Below are 25,433 nucleotides of genomic sequence, written 5' to 3'. Positions count from 1 at the left end.
GGCTTTTTTTATCAACTAAGATTTGTTTTGAACTTTAATTGACTGAATTGATTTGAAAGGTGGGCTTATTAACACATGAATACTACTGTGTAATATAGGTTTACATATATTTAAGAAATACAATATAAGGCAAGCACAAGTTTCATGTGAGGGCCATATTTCATTATACTTTTAGAATTTAGAAGGCCAATAACAAGTGGGCCATGAGCCGTAGTTGGCCCCTTGGTCATAGTTTGGACACCCCTGGTGTAGAGCTTTTGAGGAATTAAAAATAACTTATTTTTAACCGAGGACATCGTCTAATATAAAGTGACCTTCTTTGAAAGCCACACACAGATCATAAAGCGTATACATCACGTTCACTGAGTGGATCTGTCTGTTAGGGAAGCTTTAGAGGTGTCTACTGCCTGGGGTTCAGACACATGGTAAGCTGAATTTGTATATATATATATATATATACAAATATACATATTCTGAAGTCCTCTATAAGAACCATGTGGTATCTCAAACTGTAAGTAGTACTGAGTTATTAACTATTCATCTTCCTCCAAACATATTGTAAAGCTGTACCGCAGGGAACAACTGACAATAGCAAGATTGTGAAGACTGTTGCTGCCTTCCTGTTGGAATGAAATCTAAGGTGTGCATGTGTGATAGTCATTAAAAGTGTTTCTCTGGGATGTATATCAGGTTGGGCACTGTTTATTGGAAAAACTAAACAGGAAACCTCTGAATCTGAGGATTACAGCTGTTTCTGTTTGAATGTGTCATTCTAGTTAGGTGTTCTGTAGGTGTTTAAGACATCACCAAAAAAAGGTATTAATTGCACTTTGTTTAAACCACACCATTGAGACAAGTGATACAACTCTTCCCAGGATGAAAGAAAAACACTATGAGTATTAATTCCATAAAAATAGCTATTCTATACCCCACATTTAAAGAGTGATGGATTTCATTTGGGGGTTTTCATTCCAGCACACACACTTTATTTATAGCCTACTCATAGGTTCACAGAGAGACAGAAAACAGTGCAGTGTACACAAATAATGGAATTTCGACCTTTACTTGAAAATAGCGTGAATGAGCTAAGTGTAATTGTCGGAAAGCAGAGTATAACATTTATTTAATCTTGCAATTTGGAATGAAATGTCTATATAATATACAAAAAATGTCAGATCATCTTATAAACGCAAGAATAAAAAGTCAATCAGCCATGTTTCGTATCATGTCACAAGGATGCTTGATTTATTTGTTAATTAGACAATGAGCCTCAAAGAGAAAACAGTAAGGATATTCAGTAAAGGTGACACTCGGCTCAGTGTGTGTGTGTGTGGTGGAGTGTGTCTCAGGGCCAGTTGCAGCACTTGCAGGAGTCCCAGTAGATGAGGCCGGGCTGGCAGTGGTGCAGGTAGGTGTTTCCCTGGAAGCACTGGAAGTAAGTCTTCTTATCAGTGGGGTTCTCATACAGCCCGTTGGGACGTCCACGGCAGAAGTCTGCAATAGGGTCTCTGGTGGTGGTGGGGGCAGGGGTGGTGGTGGGTTTCGGGGGGAAACCTGCAAAATGAGAAAGAAATGTCAGAATCCAGGGGGGGTTAAACACACGGCAAAGACAGTTTCAGGAGCAGATTAACAGAGTAGGCCTACTTCATGTTAAATGCTGCTCAGACACTTTTGCCCCTGAATAATTTAGATGAGATTACTGACTGTGAATATATTTATAAATGATAATGTCAGCAGCAGGGGGATAACTGAAGCTTCTTAATAGTTCACCCTTTAGTTTGTATGCTGGCGTGTCAGGATTACTAAACAGATATAAATATACATAAATGTTAAATCATTTCTAGATCTTGACACGTTGTTTGGATCATAGAGTAACATACTATACTGTTCGGTTCCAGATACCGGAGACTAAATGTTTTTGTAGGTACACTGGGATCTGTTAGTTGTAATGCACATGTGCAAATCATAAACTGAGGCATAAAACTGTGTTCAAATGTAAATAAAACATTAAACCACCACAGTGATGGAGACGGCTTTGAGTGAGAGCAGCTTCAGTATTTACCCATTGACATCCTGAGGTGGTTGATGAGAGGATAAGCTCCATCTGAGCAGAAGGATCCACCAAAGTCATCCATGTCCAGAGTCCACACATGAGCACCCCCCAGGTTATTGGCAGTCATGTACTGGACCTAAAGGACCATCAGTTACGGAGAACATTAAACAGCAGATACAGGTCCAGCAAAGGAGGTAGGTGTAATAGAAGTTCTACTTTTGTTTGAGGGTCAGTTGTTAACTCTCCTCCAAAAACACCGGACATTATGGCAAATACTTTACAAGAACATTTATCATGGATTACTGAAGTTTTGAATTGTCCCCGATGATATCAGAACTGCCGGACATATTGGACTCTGAGTTACCTTGGAAGAAAAGCTGCGCTTGTCATCATAGCCCAGCCAGGAGCTTCCATAGGTGGCATAGGGAACCTGCTGCTCAGGGATCCATCCGACATTAGCACTGGGGGTGTAGTCACAGGTCTGGTAACACAGAGGACAGAGATTACATTTACCATCTATACTGAACAAATCATTCATTTTGTATCTATGTATCAGTTCATGAGTCACGTTGCTGTTGAGTCATGTTTTTGCAGCGGGCCTATTAAAATGGGACGGAGTGTTAGTTCCTCATCATTTTAGGGAGGTACCGGTGTGTATACTACCAGTATTCCATAGATATGTGGAAAGGAGGCTTAATTGCCTTATTGAGTGACATTTCATTCCTGAACGGGAGAATATTGACTTTCAGCACAGAGTCAACCTAACATTACGATACAACATACTTTATGTCCATGTGCTCTGGACTCTGGAGTTCCAACGAAGATAAATATCATATATTCTACATAGTACACGATAAAAGACAATCAAATATTAACAAATGACTTATGTAGATATACAAAGCTTGCACATACACGCAGACACACCGTCTGACAGTGTTGACAAATTGCACAACCCTCATGGCCAACAGTTACAACTATATTAGATTACATGCGGGGGTTGCGCAGCTAAATGTAGGCAGGAATGAGTGTGTGTGTGTCTGCTCCTTGTCAGCCTCCTGCCAGAAGATCAAAGCTGAGTTCTGGATGAGCAGTACCTCGTAGTAGGACCAGAAGCCAGCGGTGCGGGTGTAGGGTCCGGCGTCTGCGGGGCCGTTCGCTGGTGCTCCCAGGCCGGTAGCACTGCTGCTCAGATGGTAGGTTCGTCCGTAGGTGGGGAAACCCAGCAGCAGCTTCTCAGCTGGGGCCCCATTAACCAGCCAATGTGAAATGGAAGAGTTCTACCACAAAGGACAGAGGAAATCAACTCAAATGTTCATATCAACGTTGGATCAGATCACTCCCTGTCATGTGAAGTGTTCCAGTATTTGTTGTTCAACTGTAAATAGTCATAACGATGATTCAGATCCTTATTCAAGTGCAAAGGTATAGCAGCTAAAAAGGCAGATTTGGTTTAGTGGAGACCGAATCAAAGCTAAACCGGGGGGAATATTGTTCTTCGTCTAAATGTCTAAATAAATGCTCATGGTCTCTGTCTTTTGGATGCTTAACATGTATATTATATCAAGGCTCATTTTCACAAGTGGAAGGCTTTGTGAAATCATATTTAGCATATGCACCTAAATGTAGTTCTTATAAGTGAGATCTTAAATGCCTCTTAAATGGCATTTTGAACCATTTCACCATACTTATCCAGCCAAACCAACAAACACAATAATAGTAGAGTCTGTCTTCATGCATCTTGGTATATCTCTTACGATGTTGTGATGAACGTGTGTGCCGGAGTCCATGGAGCTGCTGTATAGAGGGCTGTTGTGTCCAGTAGCTGCCTCCCAGTGTCCGTGGTAGTCATAGGTCAGGACATTGATGAAGTCAAGGTAACTGCGGATTTAAAAAAGGTTTGCTTTCAGAAATAGCAGAAGTTTCACAGCTGGTGATGGACATAGTATCAAGTGCATGAAAAGTATTTTGTTTAACAACACTGAAAAAACTGAAATGTTGCCTTTAATTCAATGTATTATTACAAGCAATTTCACTTTACTGCAAGCAATAATATTTAGTTGAACCTAATATTTTTTGTTTCAACCTGATATTATTGCTCTCAACTACCTTAAAACCGTGATGTGAAATCTGTTGACATAATACATTTGAGTTGCTGAAGTCTGTCAGTTTTTTCAGTGAATAAAGTGGTGGCGAAGTCTGTAGGGACTTTGCTTGGGAACCGGAAGGTCACTGGTGCAGGTCCCCGTAAGACCAAGTGAGGTGTCCCTGAGCAAGGCACCATTCCCTACACTGCTCCCGGGGCGCCATACATATGTCACCCTGTACATATGCTCCTAACACTAGGTCGGATCAAATGCAGAATGTACATTTCCCCTCTGTGGGACGATGAAGGGTTCCTTCTTTTCTTCTAAAGTTACAATTACTAATTAGCATAAACATATAAAAGTCTGATGATCACTGTCCTCCCTGTCAGTGAATACTGGTCTCATGTTCAATTGTTCTTTGTATAGCATGCCCTTCTGTCATTAACAGAAAGTGTTTTTGCTAAAAAGGGTACATTTTGACCATAAACATGCACTGACTCCATTGAAATCAAACCTACAGTGTGATCTTTTGGACCTCGTAGGCTCTGTCGATGGTGGGAATGAAAGCAGCCACGTTGGCTGTCAGCAGCAGCGGAGTCTTCTTGTTCTCCTTAGCATCGTCCTCAAAGGCCTTGTACAGCTCCTACAGGCAGAACCAATAGAACCACCTCAGATACTCCACACAGTCTCCTACTGCAGCACAGGTGTGCATCAAAACATTTTTTATCATCTATTAAGTGTTTAGACACTCTAAAACGTATGTATAATAACATGTTCATAACATGTACCATGATTCTAGGCTTGCTAGCTGTGTGGCTCTTTGGATATTGGTCGGTGGCTCAGGTATCCATTTTGGTATGACTAAAACATCTCAAAAACTATAGAATGGGTTTGAGTAAAGATACTCAAGTTGTTACTTAGGTTTATGATAAGAAACAGGCAAACATTCCCATTAAGTTCAGCTATACTCCGTGTTTAGTACTTATTAGTAAATGTTAGAATGCTAAAATACTTAAGTATGATGGTGAATACATTAAACCCGCTTAGTGTCAGCCATGGAGACATAGTCTTTGCAGACCATTTACATGCACAAATACCTATAGAACACTACAGGAAAGGGAATAGGGCCTCTTTTATAACACTGTAGTGTCGGTGCTGGAGGTTTTCAGATAGTTAACGTGTGGCATGGAGCAATGCCTATGCCAGCAATAAACTGCAAACTGCATTAAATACATAATTTTCCCTCTGGTAGAAGAGAATGACCTCTTAGACCATCAGAATAATTGTACCACACTGTACCACACCCAGTGAATGATAAGCAGTGTGAGACACACTAACTGAAGGCCCATGCTTACCGAGACCAGCTGAGTGAACCTGGTCTTGTCCTGCTCCGGGCTGCCGTTGTGTGCAGGATATTCCCAGGCCAAGTTCAGCCCGTCAAAGTTGTGGGTGCGCAGGTAAGTGATGGACGACTTGATGAAAGTTGCACGGTTCTCAGCCCTGGCAACCATGGCGATGAATCTGGTGGGATGTATAAAGCAATACTGCAATTTCCATTCTGGTGACACAGCAGCAGAGGAGGTGTCCGACCTCCTGAATATCAGGGATATTTTGTGAGAATAGGTTCATATTTTGCACTTACGGGCTGATTCCATTGACTGTGCCTCCCACTGACAGTAGGGTCTTCAGATCAGGATTACTAACAGCAGAGAGAGGTCAAAGTTATATTGATGATATCCGTAATCAATAACAAATAATCACATAAATATATCTTTTACAACTTGACTTGCTGTCCTATCAGATTGAATATTGTAGTTCTGTTACTAGCATTTGCTAGAAGTGTGTTTTTGGGAATTGGTTTACAGTTCAACACATCACACTTACTGCATTAGCTTATGGGTTAACTGTTCATTCGCTCCCATCAATGTTATACAGGACATTACAATAAGTACTGAGATCTTTTCTGGACTTGCTATTAAAAGACTTCAGCTGATCCAGAACACTGCTGCCTTTGAATCAACTCAAAGACACGTTCCGGTCTAACCCTTGTGTTGTGTTGTGTTCGAAGGCTGTTTCCATTCATGGTGTTCGCGGGTCAATTTTAATCCGTTATTTAACTCAGTCCAAAACATTCAAAAATAATGACTATCAACCAATATTGTTTTTACTACATCATAACTACCCTATTTTGCATTCATAACCGTACAATCCTGTTGGAATTTTATTTTACGTCCCAAAACACATTACATCTTATCTGAATATATTAGAGTAAAATTTGCATACAATTTCAAATTATTGTCACAGTGGAGTAAGGGGTTGGGGTATCTAAAGTCAAAGATGAATCTTGATTGGGACAAATTTGACCCAGAGTCACTCACTACAATGCACTGCTGGGTAACCCTAACCCGAACACCAAATTATACACTTTTTTTTTGGGAGACCTTCAGACAATTTTTCAAATCAGATTTGTACTGTTTATATAGCTGTTGTGGAGGATATCATGAAGCCTTGTTCAGATAAAAAAAAACTAGAGGGTAGTTATTATAGGGTATCATTTTAACTTGAAACAGGTCACGGTAAACCCGAACACAACATAAGGGCATATTATTCTAAAATAACCATCCAATTCTGGTGGAAGCATTATTTGTTTGTCTAATAACATTACATGTCAGTTGTTAGCCGCTTTTAAGCAGGGTAAAGTGTATCGCCCAGGGACACAGCATGCCCCCCAACACATATCTACTCACATATTCTTGAGCCTCTTGAGGCCGGTGAACTGCTGATCGTCGTTCCACTCGATGGGGGTGAGCTCGTTGAAGCTGTTGATGGTGGACATAGCGTAGATGACGTGTGTGCACAGGAAGGGGTCGATGTTGTCCGAGGTGAATTTGCCGCTGCTGGGCCTGTACTGGGCCCAGTTGGTCATGTGGCACACCAGCCTGCTGGAGGTGGCTGAGGGAGAGACAAGTGGAGGGCAGGAGTGAGACTTTGAGTGCATCTGTGTTTGTTCTGAAACTTTGATCAAAGTGTGAAGGAAAGTAAACGCCAGTACAGAACTAATGCTTACCCATGTTCAGGACGAGCAGGACGCCCAGAGCTGCGGGACAACAGAGAGAACAGGAGGAGGAGAGGTGAGACTCTGGCAGGCATGTGATGTTTAGAGTAAATACATTGTTTTTAATAAATGAAAACCAACAATTAAAGTAGAAAAATAATAAATAAATTCCCCAGGTCATTTTGAACATCAAGACTATAGTTCAATGTCTTTGGTACTGAGAGTGCAAATATAAAATCCAAGCACATCCAAATTCAAACAATTGCAATTCTTAATATAATATTTTTGCAAGATTTTAATTTATATATTACTTAAAATACTTAAATAAATACGACAATTATGTCATTAAAAACGGAGTAGATGAAGATGAAGTAACACATTTATCAATAATAAATAACGGTAAAATATATTAAAAATAAACTATACAATGAGTTTAGTGGTGCTTAATGTTCAAAATGTTTTGTGTAGTATTTATAACACAATACAATTAAACATTTCTTCAATGTTGAATTGTGTACTTAGTGTAATGAAATGAGATTCAAAATAAAGTAAACTATATTTATTTTGAAGTACATATAGCTGTGTGAAGTGAATGGTGTTTACCTGTGAGGAGCTTCATTTTGATCCGATCAGTGTTCTTCTGTAAACCTCTGGATGATCATAAAACATGAAGATAAAATACAAATATCATGCAGCCACTGCTAAAAACAAGCTAACATGCTAACTCATGGGAACTTCACAGACATATGAAAAAACATTACTAATGAAATAAAATCCTGCTTTCAGCTACTAATAATCACAGTAACATTTTTGGGAAAATAGCATATTTACTATTTGCATATTAGGCAAGTTGCAGCTAAACGATAAAACTCAGAAAATGTTCTTACCTTTCTTCGAGAGAAACAGCAGCAGAGTCTACAACTCGGTGGACTCAGGTCAGATATTTATAATTTACTCATTAATAACTAATAGCTGCATGGTAGCAAAGTGCAGATGATAAGGGCGCAGGGTGGTGGGTGTTTGGCTCAGTTATAGCGTTTTCTAGCAGAAGAAAAAGTTGCCATTGATTAATCTTAAGTAATCAGATAGTGTTGACGTGCACTGAGTCAAGTCTGATCTCTGCCCTTTTGGCAACAAACAGGTGGGTATGCAGGCTATGTGTGTGTGCGCATGTACACATATGAAAAAATGAATAAACGTCCCAGGAAAGTCCCGTTAACGTCCCCATTATAACGTTACGGGGGGCCAAAACGGGACAATCGCAAAACGATTTGAAGGACCAAATAAGAACATTATCCGAGGGACAAAACGCGAACGTCCCCTGAAGGTTCGATTTACATCTCATTCCTAACGTCGCATATGGACCAAACTAGAACTTCAATAACGTCCCAGTAACGTGCCGCAGAGAACGTTGTGCTGGGGACCAATGGGGGACGTCATAAACGTCCCCTGAAAGTCCGGGGGACATCCCCTGTTTGCTGGGTATCACCCCCACTTCCAAGTAAGTTAAGAAAAAGAGCTGCTGGGAAATGAGCAGGTACTGGGGTGAAACGTGCAATCAGTGTACATTTACAAGAATACGTTAAAGGAAGTCAGGATCAGTAATAATGGATCGGTTAATGTAGCTGGAACAGGAAGTGGAGCTTGCATCTCCTGCTGGCATCTGGTTTTGTTTCCTGAGATTAAGTGCCTGGTTTATGACCGTCCTTGTTTGCTCAAATAAGTTTTAGTGTTCAGTTTTTGGAATAGAAGAGATCCAGGATGGATTCAACCTCGTTTAATACACAGACTGTAAGCAGAGGCGAACTGCTCGATAAAAGTAAAAACACCACCACATTGTCTGCCAACTCCAAAGCCATGTCCTATTTATTCTGCATTGCATCTTTAGAGTTATCAAAGCAACCAAACCACACTCCGGGTCCTCCGGGTCTGGTTCACAGTGTGGAAAGGGTTTCTGGGATAGAGTGCCATCGATGAAGATTTGGGAAGAAACAAGATGTCTGCTTCTCAATTTAGTGCACACACACACACACACACACACACACACACACACACACACACACACACACACACACACACACACACACACACACACACACACACACACACACACACACACACTCGGACGTGCCATTTTGAACAGCTGATACCACAGCCCACAACAGAAGTGAGTATTAATGAGACATTTGTTTCAACATTTTAAAGAAATCCATATTCTTTCAATGTCATATTTTAAATGTATCATCAGCTGTAAATATTAACTCCTCATATTGTATTCACATTTATATAAATCCGTGTTAGTGAGCACTTTTCTTTCCCAAGATTTGAATTAATAGTGATGGCACATGCTGATGACAAACTATTCTAACAGGTGTGACTTGAGTGGGTCACAACAGAAGTCCACACTAACATGTAAATAATTATTTGTTACTCGTTGTTGTTCTGGGACCTGGGCTTGTACCTTAACACAACAAATGTGAACATAGTAATTACACAAGTTACTCCAAGTACAATCCCAAGGTGTTTATTTGAAATCTTATTTACAAGTATCCCCCCCTCCCACCCCTCCCTCACATTTTCAATCAATCACATTATTTGAAAAGGCCAAAGGCAACAATATCCAGAGCATTCAGCCGGGCCGAGTAGGCTGGCTGTAACCACCGGCAGTCCAACATTCAGAGAGCGGCACCCGGACATGGTGAACGACTCTATGGCTCTTCACTGAACACTAAAGGCATGGTGAGAAAACACTTTGTACAGAGGTAAACAAAAAAAAAAAACAGGACATCAGCACTCTCAGAGCATTTCCAGCTGCAGGTGCAGAGAGGATCAGCTGTGAGACACAGCATCAGTGGCAGACAGATGGTGGTTCAAATCCAGGATTAGACCCATGTTTTTGGAGGATGACCAATAAGCAGAAGCCCAAAGGTGCACCAAATATCAACACACTAGTGAATGGGTCTGATCCAGATTCAAACCCGAGTTCTGCAATAATAATAATAATAATAATAATAATAATAATAATAATAATAATAATAATAATAATAAGTGTCTACAGTTAAGTCTACAAAGTGAAACTTTAGGGCGGTTTGGACATTTGTGATATTTTGCTTCCCAGGGTTCAGAGTGTCCTGTATCTAAACTAATATAAATTAAATGATCTGGTAAGAGCAAAAGTAAAAAACATGTGTAAAACATTTCCTGACAAAATAAAGCTCATCAATCAAGCCGTCTTGCCAGCAGCCTTTACCACCTGCAAAGCATAACATGTAATACTGAGGTAACATAAAGGACATTTCATTTCCCATCCAGATTTAATGTGTCAAAGAGAACCTTCTAATTCAGAATCAGCGCAGGTTCTTACAATGATTTTGGTATTTAAATAAAGAGTGTCTGAAGAACAGCCAAGCTTGAGGGTATGTACACTATGTTAGGGTTACAACCTGGAACCCTGACCGACTTTTTCCAGACCTTTCAACACCTCGGTTTAAAGGAATGTAGTTTGAGATAATGGAGACTGGAAAACTACAGGACGCAGCTAAAGGTGAGTAAGGGAACCATAGGGCTGATTTAAAAAAAGTTTAGTTGAAAGCAATAATATTATGTTGAACCTAATATTTTTATTTAAACTTCATATTATTGCTTTCAATTAACCTAATACAGTTATCTGAAATCTGTTGACATAATACATTAAAATAAAGTCAACGTTTCAGTGCAGATTATTCATGTTGTTCTTCGTAAAAGATTTAAGGTGCACTGAGCTACTGAACATATGGTTATTATCAAACATAAAGTCCTAAATAATTTAAAGATTGAGCTGTGTTTTTGGAAAGTACAGAAAACCTGAACCGTATATTCCAGTTGATGACACTCTAAAGCTGTGACCATCAAACTGTTGACAGGAAACGGTTCTGAGCAAATCAACCAAAACATTAAGGCAACAGAAATGGTTAAACCTGGTCTTTGACATGCTGAAAAGACCTGAAGGTTTGTACAGACACAAACTGTGTGTCACATCCTTCCTGTAAACTGAAGTGAACCAGACGTGTTACATAAGTGCTGATAGATGCTGACAGGATTACAATGAGAAGGTTATATATCACACTGTTTACTGCTCTCTGATAACTCTGGAGACTAACTCTTTGCTGCCCTGCGCGCTTCAGATCCTTCCAGCATAAAAGCCGCTGCAATAAACCCAAAAGACGCTGCAGAGCATGGTACACTGTCGTCAGAATCATTCAAACAATGCAGGCACAAATAATCAGACACACAATTAAAGCTCCCTTCAACCATCCCAACTAACTTCCCCCAAAGTGAGAGATAAAAAATAGAAAATGTAAACATTCATTTGGACAGGTGACATTTCTGCAGCTTGCTAAAATTACAGCCGAGACAAAACACAGAGAAGCATACAGACGTTAGCAGGAGCTGGAAATCAGTAGTAAAAAGTTCTTCAGTGCTTCAGTGACTGTTTGTGTTCACACTGTGGGCAACCCCAGCAGGAAGTCAGGAGGCTAAGCTGCTGTCTGGCAGACTATGGGGAACAGGGCCTCGTTTTAACTATCAGAGGCCCCCCCTAATGGGCTGACAGACCGATGTTCTGCTGAGAAGTTTTAATGCGTAACCAGGGGGGGGGGGGCTGTGTTTAGACATTACATTTAAAATCTTGTGATCTTGTCGAGCTGTGATTCATGTACAGTCTCTCATTGAGTATGTTTAGATACTAATTGTGTCCTGAGATGTATTTATGTTCATTTTACTGTTTAATTGTCTTTAAAGAAAAGAAGCTATTATTTCTGGTTACTGCTATTGTAACTTTTGCACAAACCTGGATTTATAAGTATTTAAATAATCGTTGTATTGCTATGAAAGTGATGCATTTGAGATTCATGTTGTAAACACAGTCAATAAAATGGTACTCCCACTAATTATGACCTGATATAGAGCTCATCTTCAGGCTAAACCTTCAGCAGTATTCAATCATTTCTTTTTGAGAGCATCTATCTTTAATTTTAGGGTTTTTGCCTTTTGACATCACACCTGGTTTAATATGTAGGGGCATTACATTTGTATAGCCAAGTAGTTTTAATCAAGAAGCTTGCCAAACCAATTTGATGATTCTGTCATTGTCAATGGGATTATCCAAGACTGAAAAAAGTTTCAAATGTGCATTTTTATTTATTTATTGAGGGACCAGTAGGACATCATCAACCAGCAGTGATAATGTTTTTCATATGTCAGATGCCCTGCTGTCTCAGTGGAGCGGCTCTCAGTGTGAGCAGCAGCCTCACAGACTGTTCTGTATGTACACAAGTTATAACCCTTAATAATGAATAATTTACACCTAATGTCCGTGTCTCTCCAGCTACAGTTTGGAGGACACGTGTAAGAGATGGGTCAGCCCCAGATGTGATGGTAAGGCATGGTCTGAGTGACACCGGAACACAAAAAAACCTCACACAGCGCCTGCTCCACAACCCGGTCTACACACACACTGCTATTAAAAAAAAAAAAAGACCCTCTTTGTTTTAAAAGAATGAATACTGAAACCCCTCCTTTCTCCCCCACCCATTCAAACCCTGCAGTACTAAAACTTTACTATTCTACCAGAAACCCCCCCACCCCCCAACCAAAACACAGACTGAGCTTCAGTTTCAGCCCATTAAAATCAAACAGTCCCTTATTGGCTGAGATCACAGGCCGGACAGCGACACGAGAGCAAGGAGAACCAAGCTGCTGAGCAGGTGGAGAGGGGGACGTGACAGGGTGGGGGGGGCCTCGTTCTGCACCATCATACCAGTTCCTGTGAGGAAGAGAAGGCCGTTGGTAAGTTATATTAATATTCACAGCACGCACTGAACAAACTGAAAGGTTGACTTTGATTAAAAGTATTATGTCAACAGATTTCACTTCACTGTATTAAGTTAGTTGAAAGGAATTATATTATGTTTAAATAAAACAAATTAGGTTCAATTTTATAGTGTTAATTTCACCTAACCTAAAGTTATGTAAAATGTGTTGAAATGATACATTTAATTAAAGTCAACGTTTCAGTTTTTTCAGTGTATTCTTTGAATCCGTAAAACTTCAGGTTCAAATTTTTCCCCTTCTTTATAACTGGAGCTTTTGTTTATCTAGATTTATATCACAAAAAAGTATAAAAAATGCAAAAAGGTGCATCAGATGTCTGCCCAGGCAGTTCCACATGAATGGTTTGTGTTTGGACAACACAAAGGGGTTCTACAGGAAACGGAATGTTCTACAAAGTATTCTATCAAAAACATACCTGCTGCTTTTGACCTTGCTGTCATGTAAGGTCCTCTATCACCAGGGGAACATTAACCATAATACCCTCTCACTGCCTGTACTGCTTTCCGATACTGCTGACATGTTTATGATCCACATTATGGATTTCCTGAAGCTCCCATCGGGAAGATAACATGGCCTGGATGAATAGGTCTTTTGTTTCCAAAAGACCTACTGCCTACAACCCTTAAATCAAAGTCTCATTGGATGTCTTAAAGAGTCACGTCAGACTTATGAGAAATATTAATCTGGAGATCCATGTGTGCAAAGACTGCTAGACGTCCGGCCCCCTGTGCTCCAGCCCCAATTCACAATATGATTACTAATATACATCTTCTTCTGTTGTCAGAATACATAGGGAAATCTCAGGGTATAAACACTGATGAGCAGCTGTGTTTACCAAACTGTTCATTCAAAGATAAAATGCTAAAGTTACGATCACAATCCAATCAGACAAAATAAACAAAAATACAGTTTAACGTGCGGATGTTTATGGTTGATTTTCATCACCTATGCTGCACAGTTTTCGGGTTTCCAAGATTGTTGAATCCTTAGGAACTTCAGCATTGCATAATTCCTGCTCTATTTGTATGTATTATCCATCATTACTATGTTTTTATTTTAAAGAATAAGTCACCAAACTAAGATTGGAGAAGTACTCAGATCTTGTTCTTGAGTAAAGTAGAAGTACCAGAGTGTAGGAATACTCTGTCACAGTAAAAGTCCTGCATTCTAAATGTTCCTCCAGTGAAAGTAGAAAGTACTCTCATCTAAATGTACTTAAAGTAGCGACAGTAAAAGTAGTCATTGTTTGATTGGTCCATTTCAGAATAATATCTCTGATATGTTTTATAATGATTGATCATTAAAGTGTTCTCAGAGCTGGTAAAGGTGCAGCTAGTTTGAATGGCTTTGTATACTGCAGGGTAGCTGCTGGATTTACTGCAGGTGAACTAAAGTCTGATTTAAGGGCTGATTATATTTACCATCATTAATCCAGATCTGTAAGAACTAAAGGGATTAAATACATGTAGTGCAGTAAAAGTACACCATTTACCTCTGAATTTTAGTGAGGTAGAAGTACAAAGTAGCAACAAATGGAAATACTCAAGTGAAATACAAGTACCTCAGGATTTTACTTAAGTACAGTACTTGGGTAGATGAACTTAGTTACTTTACACCACTGGTCATCAATCATAGCAAACTAGTGTTTTTAATATCTAAAGATAAATAAATAATAGTGTTACAGGAGAGGTCAGTACATAAGGGCCAAAGCAGAGCCTGCCCGGCCCCTGCAGTGACAAATAAAACCACTGAATATGAAATATAGGCAATCCTATGCTGAGGCTTATGAGGGGTGTGTACTGTTGTGCTGCAGATACACCTGCTTATTTTCCTATTCAATGCCTTTCTCACTCTGCTTATGCAGTCCCTCAGAGGAAGCTCTAATTCTCACCTGAGTCCCGGGATACAATGATCTCGTGTGCAGGACCGTCCCCACCCTCCCCCCAGGACCGGATCTCCAACACCACGTAGCCATTGTCTTTGGGCAGCGGCAGGTTCACGGAGGTCTTGCTCTGGTCCAGAACCTTCAGGGATGTCTGGCCCTCATGTTTGTACAGAACCTGACACACACAGGGCCAAAGGTTAGCTCAGACCTCAAGGCTGAAACTCAAACACATTTTACAGTAGGTTTAAGAAAAATATGCTACTAAAACCACAAGATAGCCGACGGTGCTTTTAGAGATAAGTCTCCTGTGTGGCCTTGTTTGCTTAGACGAAAGCAAAGCACGATTGATAAAGTGTTATCTTCTGATGTGTTTTCCTCCGGCTTACGCTGATACAAGGCGTATAAAAAGGATCTTTGATTTGGTTATAGAGCCTTTTTATTACTTATATCTCACATGCACTGTAGGGGAGATTAAATTGACCATGACCTGACACAACATCAGACAAACTTCCTGACATATTTTTTTAACCTCTTCATGATCGCATCATCCTTACAGCTGCATTTGTGTGAACTATTAATAATATGACATCAATCTAAAATGCAAATTACAATGATCTTACTCTGGATCTTCCTGTTTTTAAAGGATATGAGCTGCTAATGTGTACAGTAACAAACAGTACAATTCAGAGGTGTTGCAGGTTTGTTCCGTGTCAAGGCACAGGTTTTCATAATGAGATAACAAGTCAAAATAAAATGTTTACTTTACTACTTCCTGTGTAAATAGGGGTTTATAGACAGCCTCAATAGACCCAGTTATTAAATATACAATGATTGCAGTGATGACAGGTTGACTTGGTACACATTTACTTACGATTTATTGACTTTAGGTGAACCTGAGTTTTTGTCCTTCAAGTCTCAAGATTCAAAAAAACGAATACAGAATACAGTATTCATAAGTTCTCCTCACCTAAATATTTAAAAAACTATACATACAAAAAAGATATAAGTTGAAAAGTAGCAAGAAAATGGAAAAATATGAGCTGACAAAAATTCTAAAAAATCCAGTCCTCCAATAAAAGTTTTTATTTACACTGAAAAAAACTGAATCATTGATTTGTATTAAATGTATTATGTCAACAGGTTTCACACAACTGCATTAGGTTAGTTGAAAGCAATAATATTAAGTTGAACCTATCTGAAGGTTGATCTTCCAACTAACCTAATACAGTGATGTGAAACCTGTTGACACAATACATTTAATACAAATCAACGTTATCTTTCAGTGTTTTTGAGTAAATATAGGCCTTGTAACTAATTCACCAGCACTTACTACGGTATGATCTTTCTTGAAGTAAATATATCTGCACTTTCCTTGTTGTTCTGAGTTTGAATCTTTATGGTTTTTGCACTTATTGTGTATCACTTTGGATAAAAGCGTCACTCAAATGAAATGTAATGTAAAGTAAGAAGTGCGTGATGTGCTGCATGATCAAACTAAAACTAACTAAGATATATATTTAAAGGAAGTCAGGTCTCACTACGGTCTCTCAAGTCCATATTTTGGTCTCTGCAGTCTGAGATGAGTAGCCTGAAGCACCAGCTGAGTGATGGGATGTCAGAGAGGCCTGTAATGAACCACACACAGACTTCAGTGTGACCACACTCACTTTGTAGCCCAGCACAGCGGACTCATTGTGCATGGCCTTCACATGATCCCACCTCAGCGTTACCGACGAGATGTCAGTCTTCCATGACACGTTGCCTGGGCGACGATTAGGAGCTGCAATGGAAACACAAAAATGTTAAAAATAAAATAAAATAAAGAAATGTGTTTGTGGGTGTTGTGTGAAGAAAAATCACAAATGGTAAAACAAATTAATTAAACAAATGACAAAATTGGTCTTAAGAAGCAAAAATCTGGTATTATGGTTTCTGCTGCTTTTGGACTATTACATTCACTATTTCAAAAACAAATTTCACCTTTTGGAAATGCAGTGCTAAATGACTGTAGCACCAAAATATATCAAATGTTAATGGGTGTGTCAAAGTCAAAGTCCACTTTATTGTCAAACTTTCCACATGTGTTATACACAAAGAAAACTGAAATACCGTTTCTGGCAGTCCCACAGTGCAAATATAAACAAGAAGATATAACATAAAAAGATAAGAGCCTAGAAAAAAAGGGGGGGGGGGTAAAAAGGGGTATACAAAACAAAACTAAGTAATATATACATATATTAGACGTGTGTATGTGTGTGTGTATGTGTGTGTGTGTGTGTGTGTGTGTGTGTGTGTGTGTGTGTGTGTGTGTGTGTGTGTGTGTATGTTTGTGTGTGTGTATGTTGTGTGTGTGTGTGTGTGTGTGTGTGTGTGTGTATGTTTGTGTGTGTGTATTCATTGATTTATGTCCTCTGTACAAGGTTTGAACAAGTGCTTAATAGATTTTAACTGTGAATAGATATATTATTTACTAGCAAAGATACATTTAGACCCAGACATATTAGAATAGGTAAGTTTAGAGAGAGAGATTGTTTTGACAGATCTACGCTGCAGGAAAAATTAAGAGATCACTTCAGCATTATCATTTTCTCTGGTTTTACTATTTATAGGTTTGTCTTTGAGTTAAATGTTTACTTTCATTTCTTTATTGTATTTCTTTAAACTACTGACCATTTTTCTCTGTGTTGTAATTCAACAAACACTGGAATGACTGCCATACATGTAGAGATAAAGATTTATGAAACATTTGGAGTGGTCTCTTATTTTTTTCCGGAGCTGTATGTGACATGTGACGTGGTTCCAGGTGGAGGAGCAAATGCTGCTCTGAAACACATCAGGTCTAACCCTCCACTTGAATATGTTTGCAGCCACAGGCGCACGGAGAGCTGCTCTCCTTCCTGGGAGGGACAGTCCATCACTGCCAGCAGACTGCAGGGCTCATTTCCCCTCCATGTATCAGACAGGGAGAGGAAGACAGTGTGTGTTTCTGAAACTGTATCTGTGTTTAGAGAGGCTAAATAATGACTAAACTACTGCACTGAAAAATTGAAACATTGACTTTAATTAAATGTGTTATGTCAACAAATGTCACATAACTGTATGAGGTTAGTTGAAAGCAATAATATTAAGTTGAACCAAACATTTTTATATTCAAAGAGAATATTATTTCTGTCAACTAACTTAATACAGCTTAATTTAATTAAAGTCAACGTTTCAGTGTAAGTCATAAACTGAGAGTAATGTGGAGTAATAATGTAGAAAAGCGATCGACTGAGAAACGAAACATCGATGTAGTCAACTTTTTTGGGTCTTAAGTAATTTAGGTGATTTAACTTGTGCTTCAGAGCTCCTGGCTCTTTAGTGCTGAGCTAACTCCACCAGATGCTAACACTTCTCAGTGCTGAAAGAGGATTTTCTAGTGCACTTTTAAATTGAATTTATTTAGTCTGAAGCAAGGCGAACACGATACAGCAGACTGATAGGGTTTAGTAAATCTGTTTAAAAAAAGCTATAAGGACATGATTTTCACAAGATACAGGGATGAAATTGTTGAATCATAACTGGGTTTTTACGGTTTGTTTATTTAATTGTTTTGTTATTTTATCTTTTCTTGATTTCCATTTACCTCTTTTATGTATTTGTTCATTTGTTGTTTTTATGTTTAGTTTTGTATGTTTTTTTAATAACAAATGTATTTTGGATGGTGGATGTAAAAAGATAAGATTCATATTTGTCAAATATCACATACAACGTAAAATAATGCTTTATATATATATTGTGGTAATAATGATATAATGTATTTCTAATTGGAAATGTAGATTGTATATAGATATATATATATATATAAATGGAATGATTAAATAAGTGTTAACTTCTTCCCACCCTCTTTTGGATGTGTATTCAGGTAGATCAATTGTTTATATATAATTAGTAAACTAATCATATTTTTTGTTTATAATTTGATACTGCTTAAGTTGTACATTATGATCACTTCATTATTATTAATGAATTATTTTCTGTATTATTGTTTTACATGTTCAAAATAAATCAAATCAAATCAAATCAAAAATCTCAGCTGAAACTATATCCACAGTGAAGAACGTTTTGGAAGCAGGCTCAGTATGGTCTGAGTTTGACCTCTAACACTCATGTGACAGTCAGACGCAGTGCTGATGGATATTTGGTATGCACTGTTTCATGTTTGAAGTTGTTTGGATTCTTGTATTTTCCTTTCTGACTAGTTTCCACATTTATGAGTGTGTGCGAATGTGTGTGTGCTGCAGGCGTACGTGGTTTCCTGGTGGTGACGGTGGTGCGTGGCGATGCTGGACCTGTGCCTGCGCTGTTGTAGGCCAGAACAGCGATGTGGTACCGGGTGCTGGGTCTCAGTCCGGGCACCCGGGCTGTTGTCTCCAGTCCTGCTGTCCGCACCCGGTCTGCTGCCGCTTCACGCTCATGCTGCCGCCAGTACCGGATCTGAGGACACACACAATCAAAGCTCAAACACTGCGGCAGTCTTATGTGTTATATATTATGTTGCAGTGTTGGAGGAGTCGGGTCTTAAGATTTTCATTGCCATCACTACACTGCAGCTACTGTGCATATGACAATAACATCTTTGGATCTTGAAACAGTTTATTGAGTACAGCTTTAAGATATTACACTCTGCTTCAGGGAGAAGCTTTGGGATTGGCGAAGCAGGTCATCTCATGCCCAACAACATATTTTGGGGTTACTAATCCTTTTCTCATGTGTAGTCCTTTATTTGGGTGACATACCAGAAGAAATAACAGGGAGTGATAGATTCCCTCTGAATACATTGCTTGTTTATTCTCTTGTTTGCTGTTTATTATCTAAAATGCCTCAATAAAGTCTTTGTGGAAGGACACTCTGCTTCAGACTAAGAAACCTCACAGCAGAAGATGCATTCAATATGTGAATATCTCTCTCTGCATTCTGAGGGTCTGTGGCTCTGGCGGCTGTCAGAGGTCACCCATTGATAAAGGTAATGAAACTGTTGAAGGTGTTGAGCATGCTGTTATCAGCTGCATTCATACACTGATACGTTTGTTCAGATGTTGGCCATTAAAACAGTCAGAGCTCATAAAGAGAGCTTGAACTATGGCAGCATGTGGGTTGGAAGACAGATGATAAAATGATCAAAAGTTTAACAGCAGGCCAAAGTACTGTTATTAAATAAATCTTATCTAGCAACACAACATGGGTCAAAGTTTGGCGCAGTAATTCCTTTACTAACAAAGTGATACACGCTGATTTGAAACAGAGGCAGGACCAGTTGGACACAACATATTTACACCATAAAGAGAGCAAAAATGTCCCTGATGGATCAAGTGTAACTAAGCATTTAATAACAACTTTAAATAATCTATTTTATTGGTTAAATGTCAAATATTTACAGGACAATGAAAAAAATGTAATCTTTTTTCTGTTGAGTGACAGCAAACTGATATAGCTGGACGATTGTTACACTGGAAATGAATACGCATGTCCTATAAATAAACCATGTCAAATAAATACAGATTATAAACATTTTACCAACGCTCCATAGTTTTTTCTTCCCCTTCCATTAACCCTGAACAACTTGTACACATTTTATTCAAACCTGATATCCTTGCATCTTTATCTTAATTTGCCTACTTGTATAAATAGAGTATTCTTTGCTTCTATATTTAGTTGAGTAATAAGTTGATCTATTACAGTGTACTCTTGTATACTGTTTATTTCATATGTGTATTCTTAAAACACTCTATAGGTATTTATATTTTGATGTGCATATATTTACTATTTATATTTATTGAGCCTGTTTCCTTACATTTTGAGGTCATATTAAGTGCTTTGTAAACATGCTGCTGCAACAAATCAATCTCCAAATGTGGGATCATTAAAGTAAATCTAACCTAATCTGAGTTTCACTTTTTCTATCCCATAAATCCGCTCGACAGTTTGGACAAACATGTGTGTTTATTTTTGCAGCGGGTCACCTCGTATCCTCGGAGGATGCCGTTGGCGCTGAGCTGCTGGACGGGCTCCCAGGAGACCAGGATCTCAAAGGCGGTCAGGGCCGAGGCGTTGATGTTTGCTGGACCCACTGTGGGCTCTGTGAGGGGTCAGTGAGAGGTCAGAGGTCAAAGGACTCAACATACTTCATGATGTACACTGAGTTTTGATATATTGGGAACAGAGGTACACAATGACAGACAGGATTATTTTACTGCCAGAGAATCCACATTAAACCGACTGTGCTGAAGCCTCTGGTCGCCCTCTAGTGGTGACAGCAGATACTGCAGCTACAGAAACATTCTTTAAACCTTTTACACATTTTACATAGTTTACCTTACTCATAGACATACAGAGAATCTTACTGTCTATCTACTATTGCTAACTAAAGTCCTAAATTATACTTGACTATGCAAATAACCTGCGAAAGACAACAAATCTTAGTTCATAATTATAATTATACGCTCCTAAACTGTGGAACACCCTACCAGGAAACATCAGAGAGGCCGACTCAGTAGACATCTTTAAACGACAGCTAAAGAAACATCTTATTGAATGAGCTTGTTATGAGCGACGCCCTCCTTCTTAAAGTTGAGTTTTTAGTATCAGTTCTATATTTATTTATTTAGATTCAGTTGTATTCATTTTAAAGGTCTTATATGTTTGAACAGTTTTATCAGCGACATTTCCTTTTAAGTTGGTCTTTTTAATCTCTTAATGGTTTCTCCTCTAGTACAATTATCAATACCGTTTACATTGTGGTTTTTTATTGTGTATACATGTTAACTCCATTTCATTTATACCTTTTTATATTTTGTTGTATCGGTTTCTTTTGTCTTCCTTTATTTCTTTGAGAGGGATCATTATATGTGTGTTTTTCTGATCATACCTTTTACCTCCTTGTGTTTTAACACTTTGAAACACTATTTTATGTTGTTATGCTGCATGTTTTGAAAAGGTCTTAACCTCTGATCTGAGGGGAATTTCTTCTTGTAGATTTTCATTTGTGATGTGTGCCCTATTGTAAAGCACTTTGAGCTGCTGTATGCAAAGTGCTTTATAAATAAAGCAGTATTATTATTATTATTATTATTATTATTATTATAATGATCGTTTTATTGTTGATATCATTAGATACTAAGGATACAGTGCGTTGTAACAGAGAGTGTATGGAGGGTATCAGGTGCGAGGCTCACCCTCCTCTGCAGAGTTGACCACAGCGATCTGGCTGAAGGGCCCCTCTCCTCTGCGGTTATACGCCTTGATTTTCACCTCGAAGGGAGTGTACGGCATCAGGCTGTCGTTGTAGTAAACGTATCGGGAGGACTCCACGTGAGGAACGCGCACCGCCCTCCAAGCCGCTGTGTCTTTCCTCCTGAATTCCAGGATGTAGCCAAAACCGTCCCCGTTCTGGTACTCTCTGGCCATGGGCTGCAGGGTCAGCAGAACATATCAAGGCCAGTGATCTAACATCTGACACAACTTCCCTTTGTGGGTGGTGACTCTCAAGGCTGCCCCCCCTGCACACTGTTCTCAGGGATTGATTCTTGTTCTGTCCTAAGATAACAGTTAGGTGCCTCTGTTTTGCCTTCTGTAATCCTCTCTCCTCTTCACACTGGCACCTAGAAATATATCTGAGCATAGGAAGACAAATCAAGTGTGTCTCTTCCAGAGCCGCTGCCTTTTTAGTTAAAAACCCTCTCTTTGTATAACATATAATATTACCTACACACAAACTAATCCCTCCTCTTACCGTCCAGGTAACAATGAGTTCACTGCGGTCTCCTCCTCCTCCTCCAAGACCACTGGGGGCCACTGTGGGAGCTGAGGGCCACAAGATGAGAGATATGATAGAATCAATGTGAGAGTAAGATTAGTGGAAAGTATTATACATTCAAGCATTACTTTGTTTTAGTTTGCTCACACACATCACTAACTAACTATCTCAGTTTTTAGAGAGGCTTACCTCTGACAGAATCAGTAAGGGGGGGTAACACTCACATATTACCCCCTCCTCATTGAGCCAAAGGGCTATATAAGTCGCCACTAGCATAACACATCTGAGCCTAGGACCAAACTGTCGGCAGTTCGGTGGCATCATGGGTAATTTGGGGTCAGGTTTTGACAAGGATGAAGTGTAGAAGGAATAAGACAGTAGTGGTCTTTAACATCATTATGTATTAATTACAAAACAGCCGGTCGCAATGACTAGAAGACAATATTTCATCAGAAGCACGGACAGCATTTTATTTGTTTCAGCAGTTTTATGATGCTGATGCTTTCACTTCCACTCTGATGAACTTTAAAAGTTATGTGTGAATATCAATTTTCAGAGCGAGGGGCTGCCCATGAACAGGTAAACCCAAGCAGTTGGGGGTTTAGTGCCATGCTCGAGGGCCCCTTGGCATTAACCAGGAGAAGAACTGGCCCCTCAGCTGCCAGGCCGGTGTGCCATGTGATTGTTTTAAAGCTGTGGACTCATTCTGTACAGTATGTTGGGAGGGGTGCTTTAAAATGTATTAATAGTTACATGTCAAAAAAATGTATCAGTATCCACTATCATATTTCATTTAAAACAATGTAGGATCAGTTATAGTTTACACTGCTGTTTATTAATCAAAAGCATAGAAGGTCTTTATGTTTAATAAATCAGGCGTCCTTGACTACATGAACAAATACATGCATTTGAAATAAAGAATTAAAGTAGCCTAAATGTAAACCATACATCTTTGTAATTCAGTACACACAATATATCGATCTTTAGTTTAAAATGAATTGTACAACTGTAATCCTGCTGGTAACAGTAATCTGATTACATCTTTTTTATTCAGGGAATACAGTAACCTTCTTTCAGTATCCTGATCACGTAATCTAGTAACGTGCACTCTGTTTCTGAAGACCTGGTTGAATATAAAATGACTTCCAGCGCCCGGTTGCCATGGTTTCACTGAGTACGATGCGACCTGTGGCCCCTCACCTGTCTGCTGGGTGCGGATCGTGTGTGAGGGCATGCTGGCCTCTCCGCTGCCCAGGATGTTGCTGGCAACGACCTTGAACTCATAATCCATCCAGGCCATCAGACCAATCACACGAGCCGACTCTGCATTCCCCTCGATGTTCACCGGGTCTGCGCGGGGCGAGACGTGTGCACAGGTTTAGTTTTAGTACTCTTTTACTCACTTTTTCAAGTCGACTATTTTTAGTTGTTAAATGTTTTTGAGTTTCTTAAAATTGTTTATGCTTATCAAAATGTTTTAGTGTTTAAGGATTTGTTCCAGTGTTTTGTGACACATTTAGTGAAATGTCGTCATGTTAATGAAATGTAATGTTTTGTAAAATATTGCTGTGTTTGTGTAATATTGTTCTAAAATGTTTTCAGTTTTTCAGAAGCTTTTTTGTTTTCTAAAAATGTTTAATGTTCTGAAATGGATTTTTTTTGGTGTGTTTCCTGAAATGCAGTATTTTGTCAAATATTTTTGAGTGTTATGAAATGTTTTTGTGTTTTGTAAAGTGTGGTTCATTGTTAAACCACGTTACCCTGCTACACTCGTTGGTATTTCCAACAGTGTTAAGAAAAAAATTGGTAAATTACATAAACACACACACATAAACACACACACACACACACACACACACACACACACACACACACACACACACACACACACACACACACACACACACACACACACACACACACACACACACACACACACCTGTCCTCATCTTCTTCCACTCTGAAGACAGGGAGGACCGGCCCATTAGGACGTATTTTCCTATGGGACTGTGGTTATCGTAGCCACGGCTCCACCTAAGTTCCACTGACGCCTCCGCCACGTTCTTCACCAGCAAACCACCAGGGGGTCCTGGGGGGCCTGCACACAACACAGGATGAACAGGGGTTTGATCAGTGCTCTATGATTCAGACATGCACAGTATAGATCATGTGGAACAGCTGATCATTGCTCAGCAGCTGCTAGACCTGCTGCAACTGTGAATGAATTCAGAGTATTTCCCCTAGGGATACTTTTATACATTTGCTAAGAAATGTTTTGCTCTTCACTTATTTATCTAATCCAGGGGTCTTCAACATTTTTCAGGCCAGGGACCCCCAAACTGATGGAGAGTTGGAGCAGGGACCCCCTACTATTAATATGGCATACAATTGTGTTTTATATTAAACGGGGCCTAGTGCAGTGTGTAAACATAGATACTGTTATTGTACATTCAATACTAAGCTATTCAAATAATACACAGGTTAATATATTCATGTTTTTATTTTAAACAAGTGCAAGGTACAGTGTGGCCGTACCACTGCCATTTATGAACATATATCTTGCACACAACACAGGGCTATTAAAATAAATCACAATAAAAGTTTGAACTTTAAACAAGTGCAAGGTGCAGAGTGGCTGTGCCACTGTCATTTATAAACAAACACTGAGCTATGAGATTTTAACACTAAAC

General features: G+C 39.2%; 2 protein-coding genes across 2 annotated transcripts in view; both read right to left on the bottom strand.

Moving 5' to 3' along the window:
• Positions 1-961: 961 nt before the first annotated feature.
• On the bottom strand, positions 962-8,315 carry chia.1 (chitinase, acidic.1). Its single transcript, XM_063910801.1, has 12 exons — positions 8,080-8,315; positions 7,796-7,842; positions 7,205-7,234; positions 6,885-7,089; positions 5,780-5,836; positions 5,493-5,658; positions 4,656-4,780; positions 3,808-3,931; positions 3,148-3,330; positions 2,418-2,534; positions 2,063-2,189; positions 962-1,554 (listed from the first exon to the last, which is right to left on the bottom strand). Exons 2-12 carry the CDS (start codon positions 7,809-7,811, stop codon positions 1,346-1,348), a joined length of 1,359 nt encoding a protein of 452 aa, XP_063766871.1. The 5' UTR covers positions 7,812-7,842; positions 8,080-8,315; the 3' UTR covers positions 962-1,345.
• Positions 8,316-9,765: 1,450 nt separating this feature from the next.
• The window catches only part of cntn2 (contactin 2), a 52,449-nt gene continuing 36,781 nt past the window's right edge, over positions 9,766-25,433 (bottom strand). The window contains exons 15-23 of the mRNA XM_063910800.1: positions 24,683-24,841; positions 23,944-24,093; positions 22,720-22,790; positions 22,163-22,397; positions 20,951-21,066; positions 19,238-19,424; positions 16,616-16,728; positions 14,955-15,123; positions 9,766-12,995 (exon numbers count right to left, since the gene is read on the bottom strand). Coding sequence (XP_063766870.1) covers positions 12,886-12,995; positions 14,955-15,123; positions 16,616-16,728; positions 19,238-19,424; positions 20,951-21,066; positions 22,163-22,397; positions 22,720-22,790; positions 23,944-24,093; positions 24,683-24,841 — 1,310 coding nt within the window. The 3' untranslated portion in view covers positions 9,766-12,885. The remainder of the gene's footprint in view (positions 12,996-14,954; positions 15,124-16,615; positions 16,729-19,237; positions 19,425-20,950; positions 21,067-22,162; positions 22,398-22,719; positions 22,791-23,943; positions 24,094-24,682; positions 24,842-25,433) is intronic.

Source organism: Eleginops maclovinus, chromosome 20 (assembly GCF_036324505.1).
Source record: "Eleginops maclovinus isolate JMC-PN-2008 ecotype Puerto Natales chromosome 20, JC_Emac_rtc_rv5, whole genome shotgun sequence".
NCBI lineage: Eukaryota > Metazoa > Chordata > Actinopteri > Perciformes > Eleginopidae > Eleginops > Eleginops maclovinus.
Note: the sequence above shows the minus strand (reverse complement) of the source record. Positions and strands in the feature narration are given on the sequence as shown.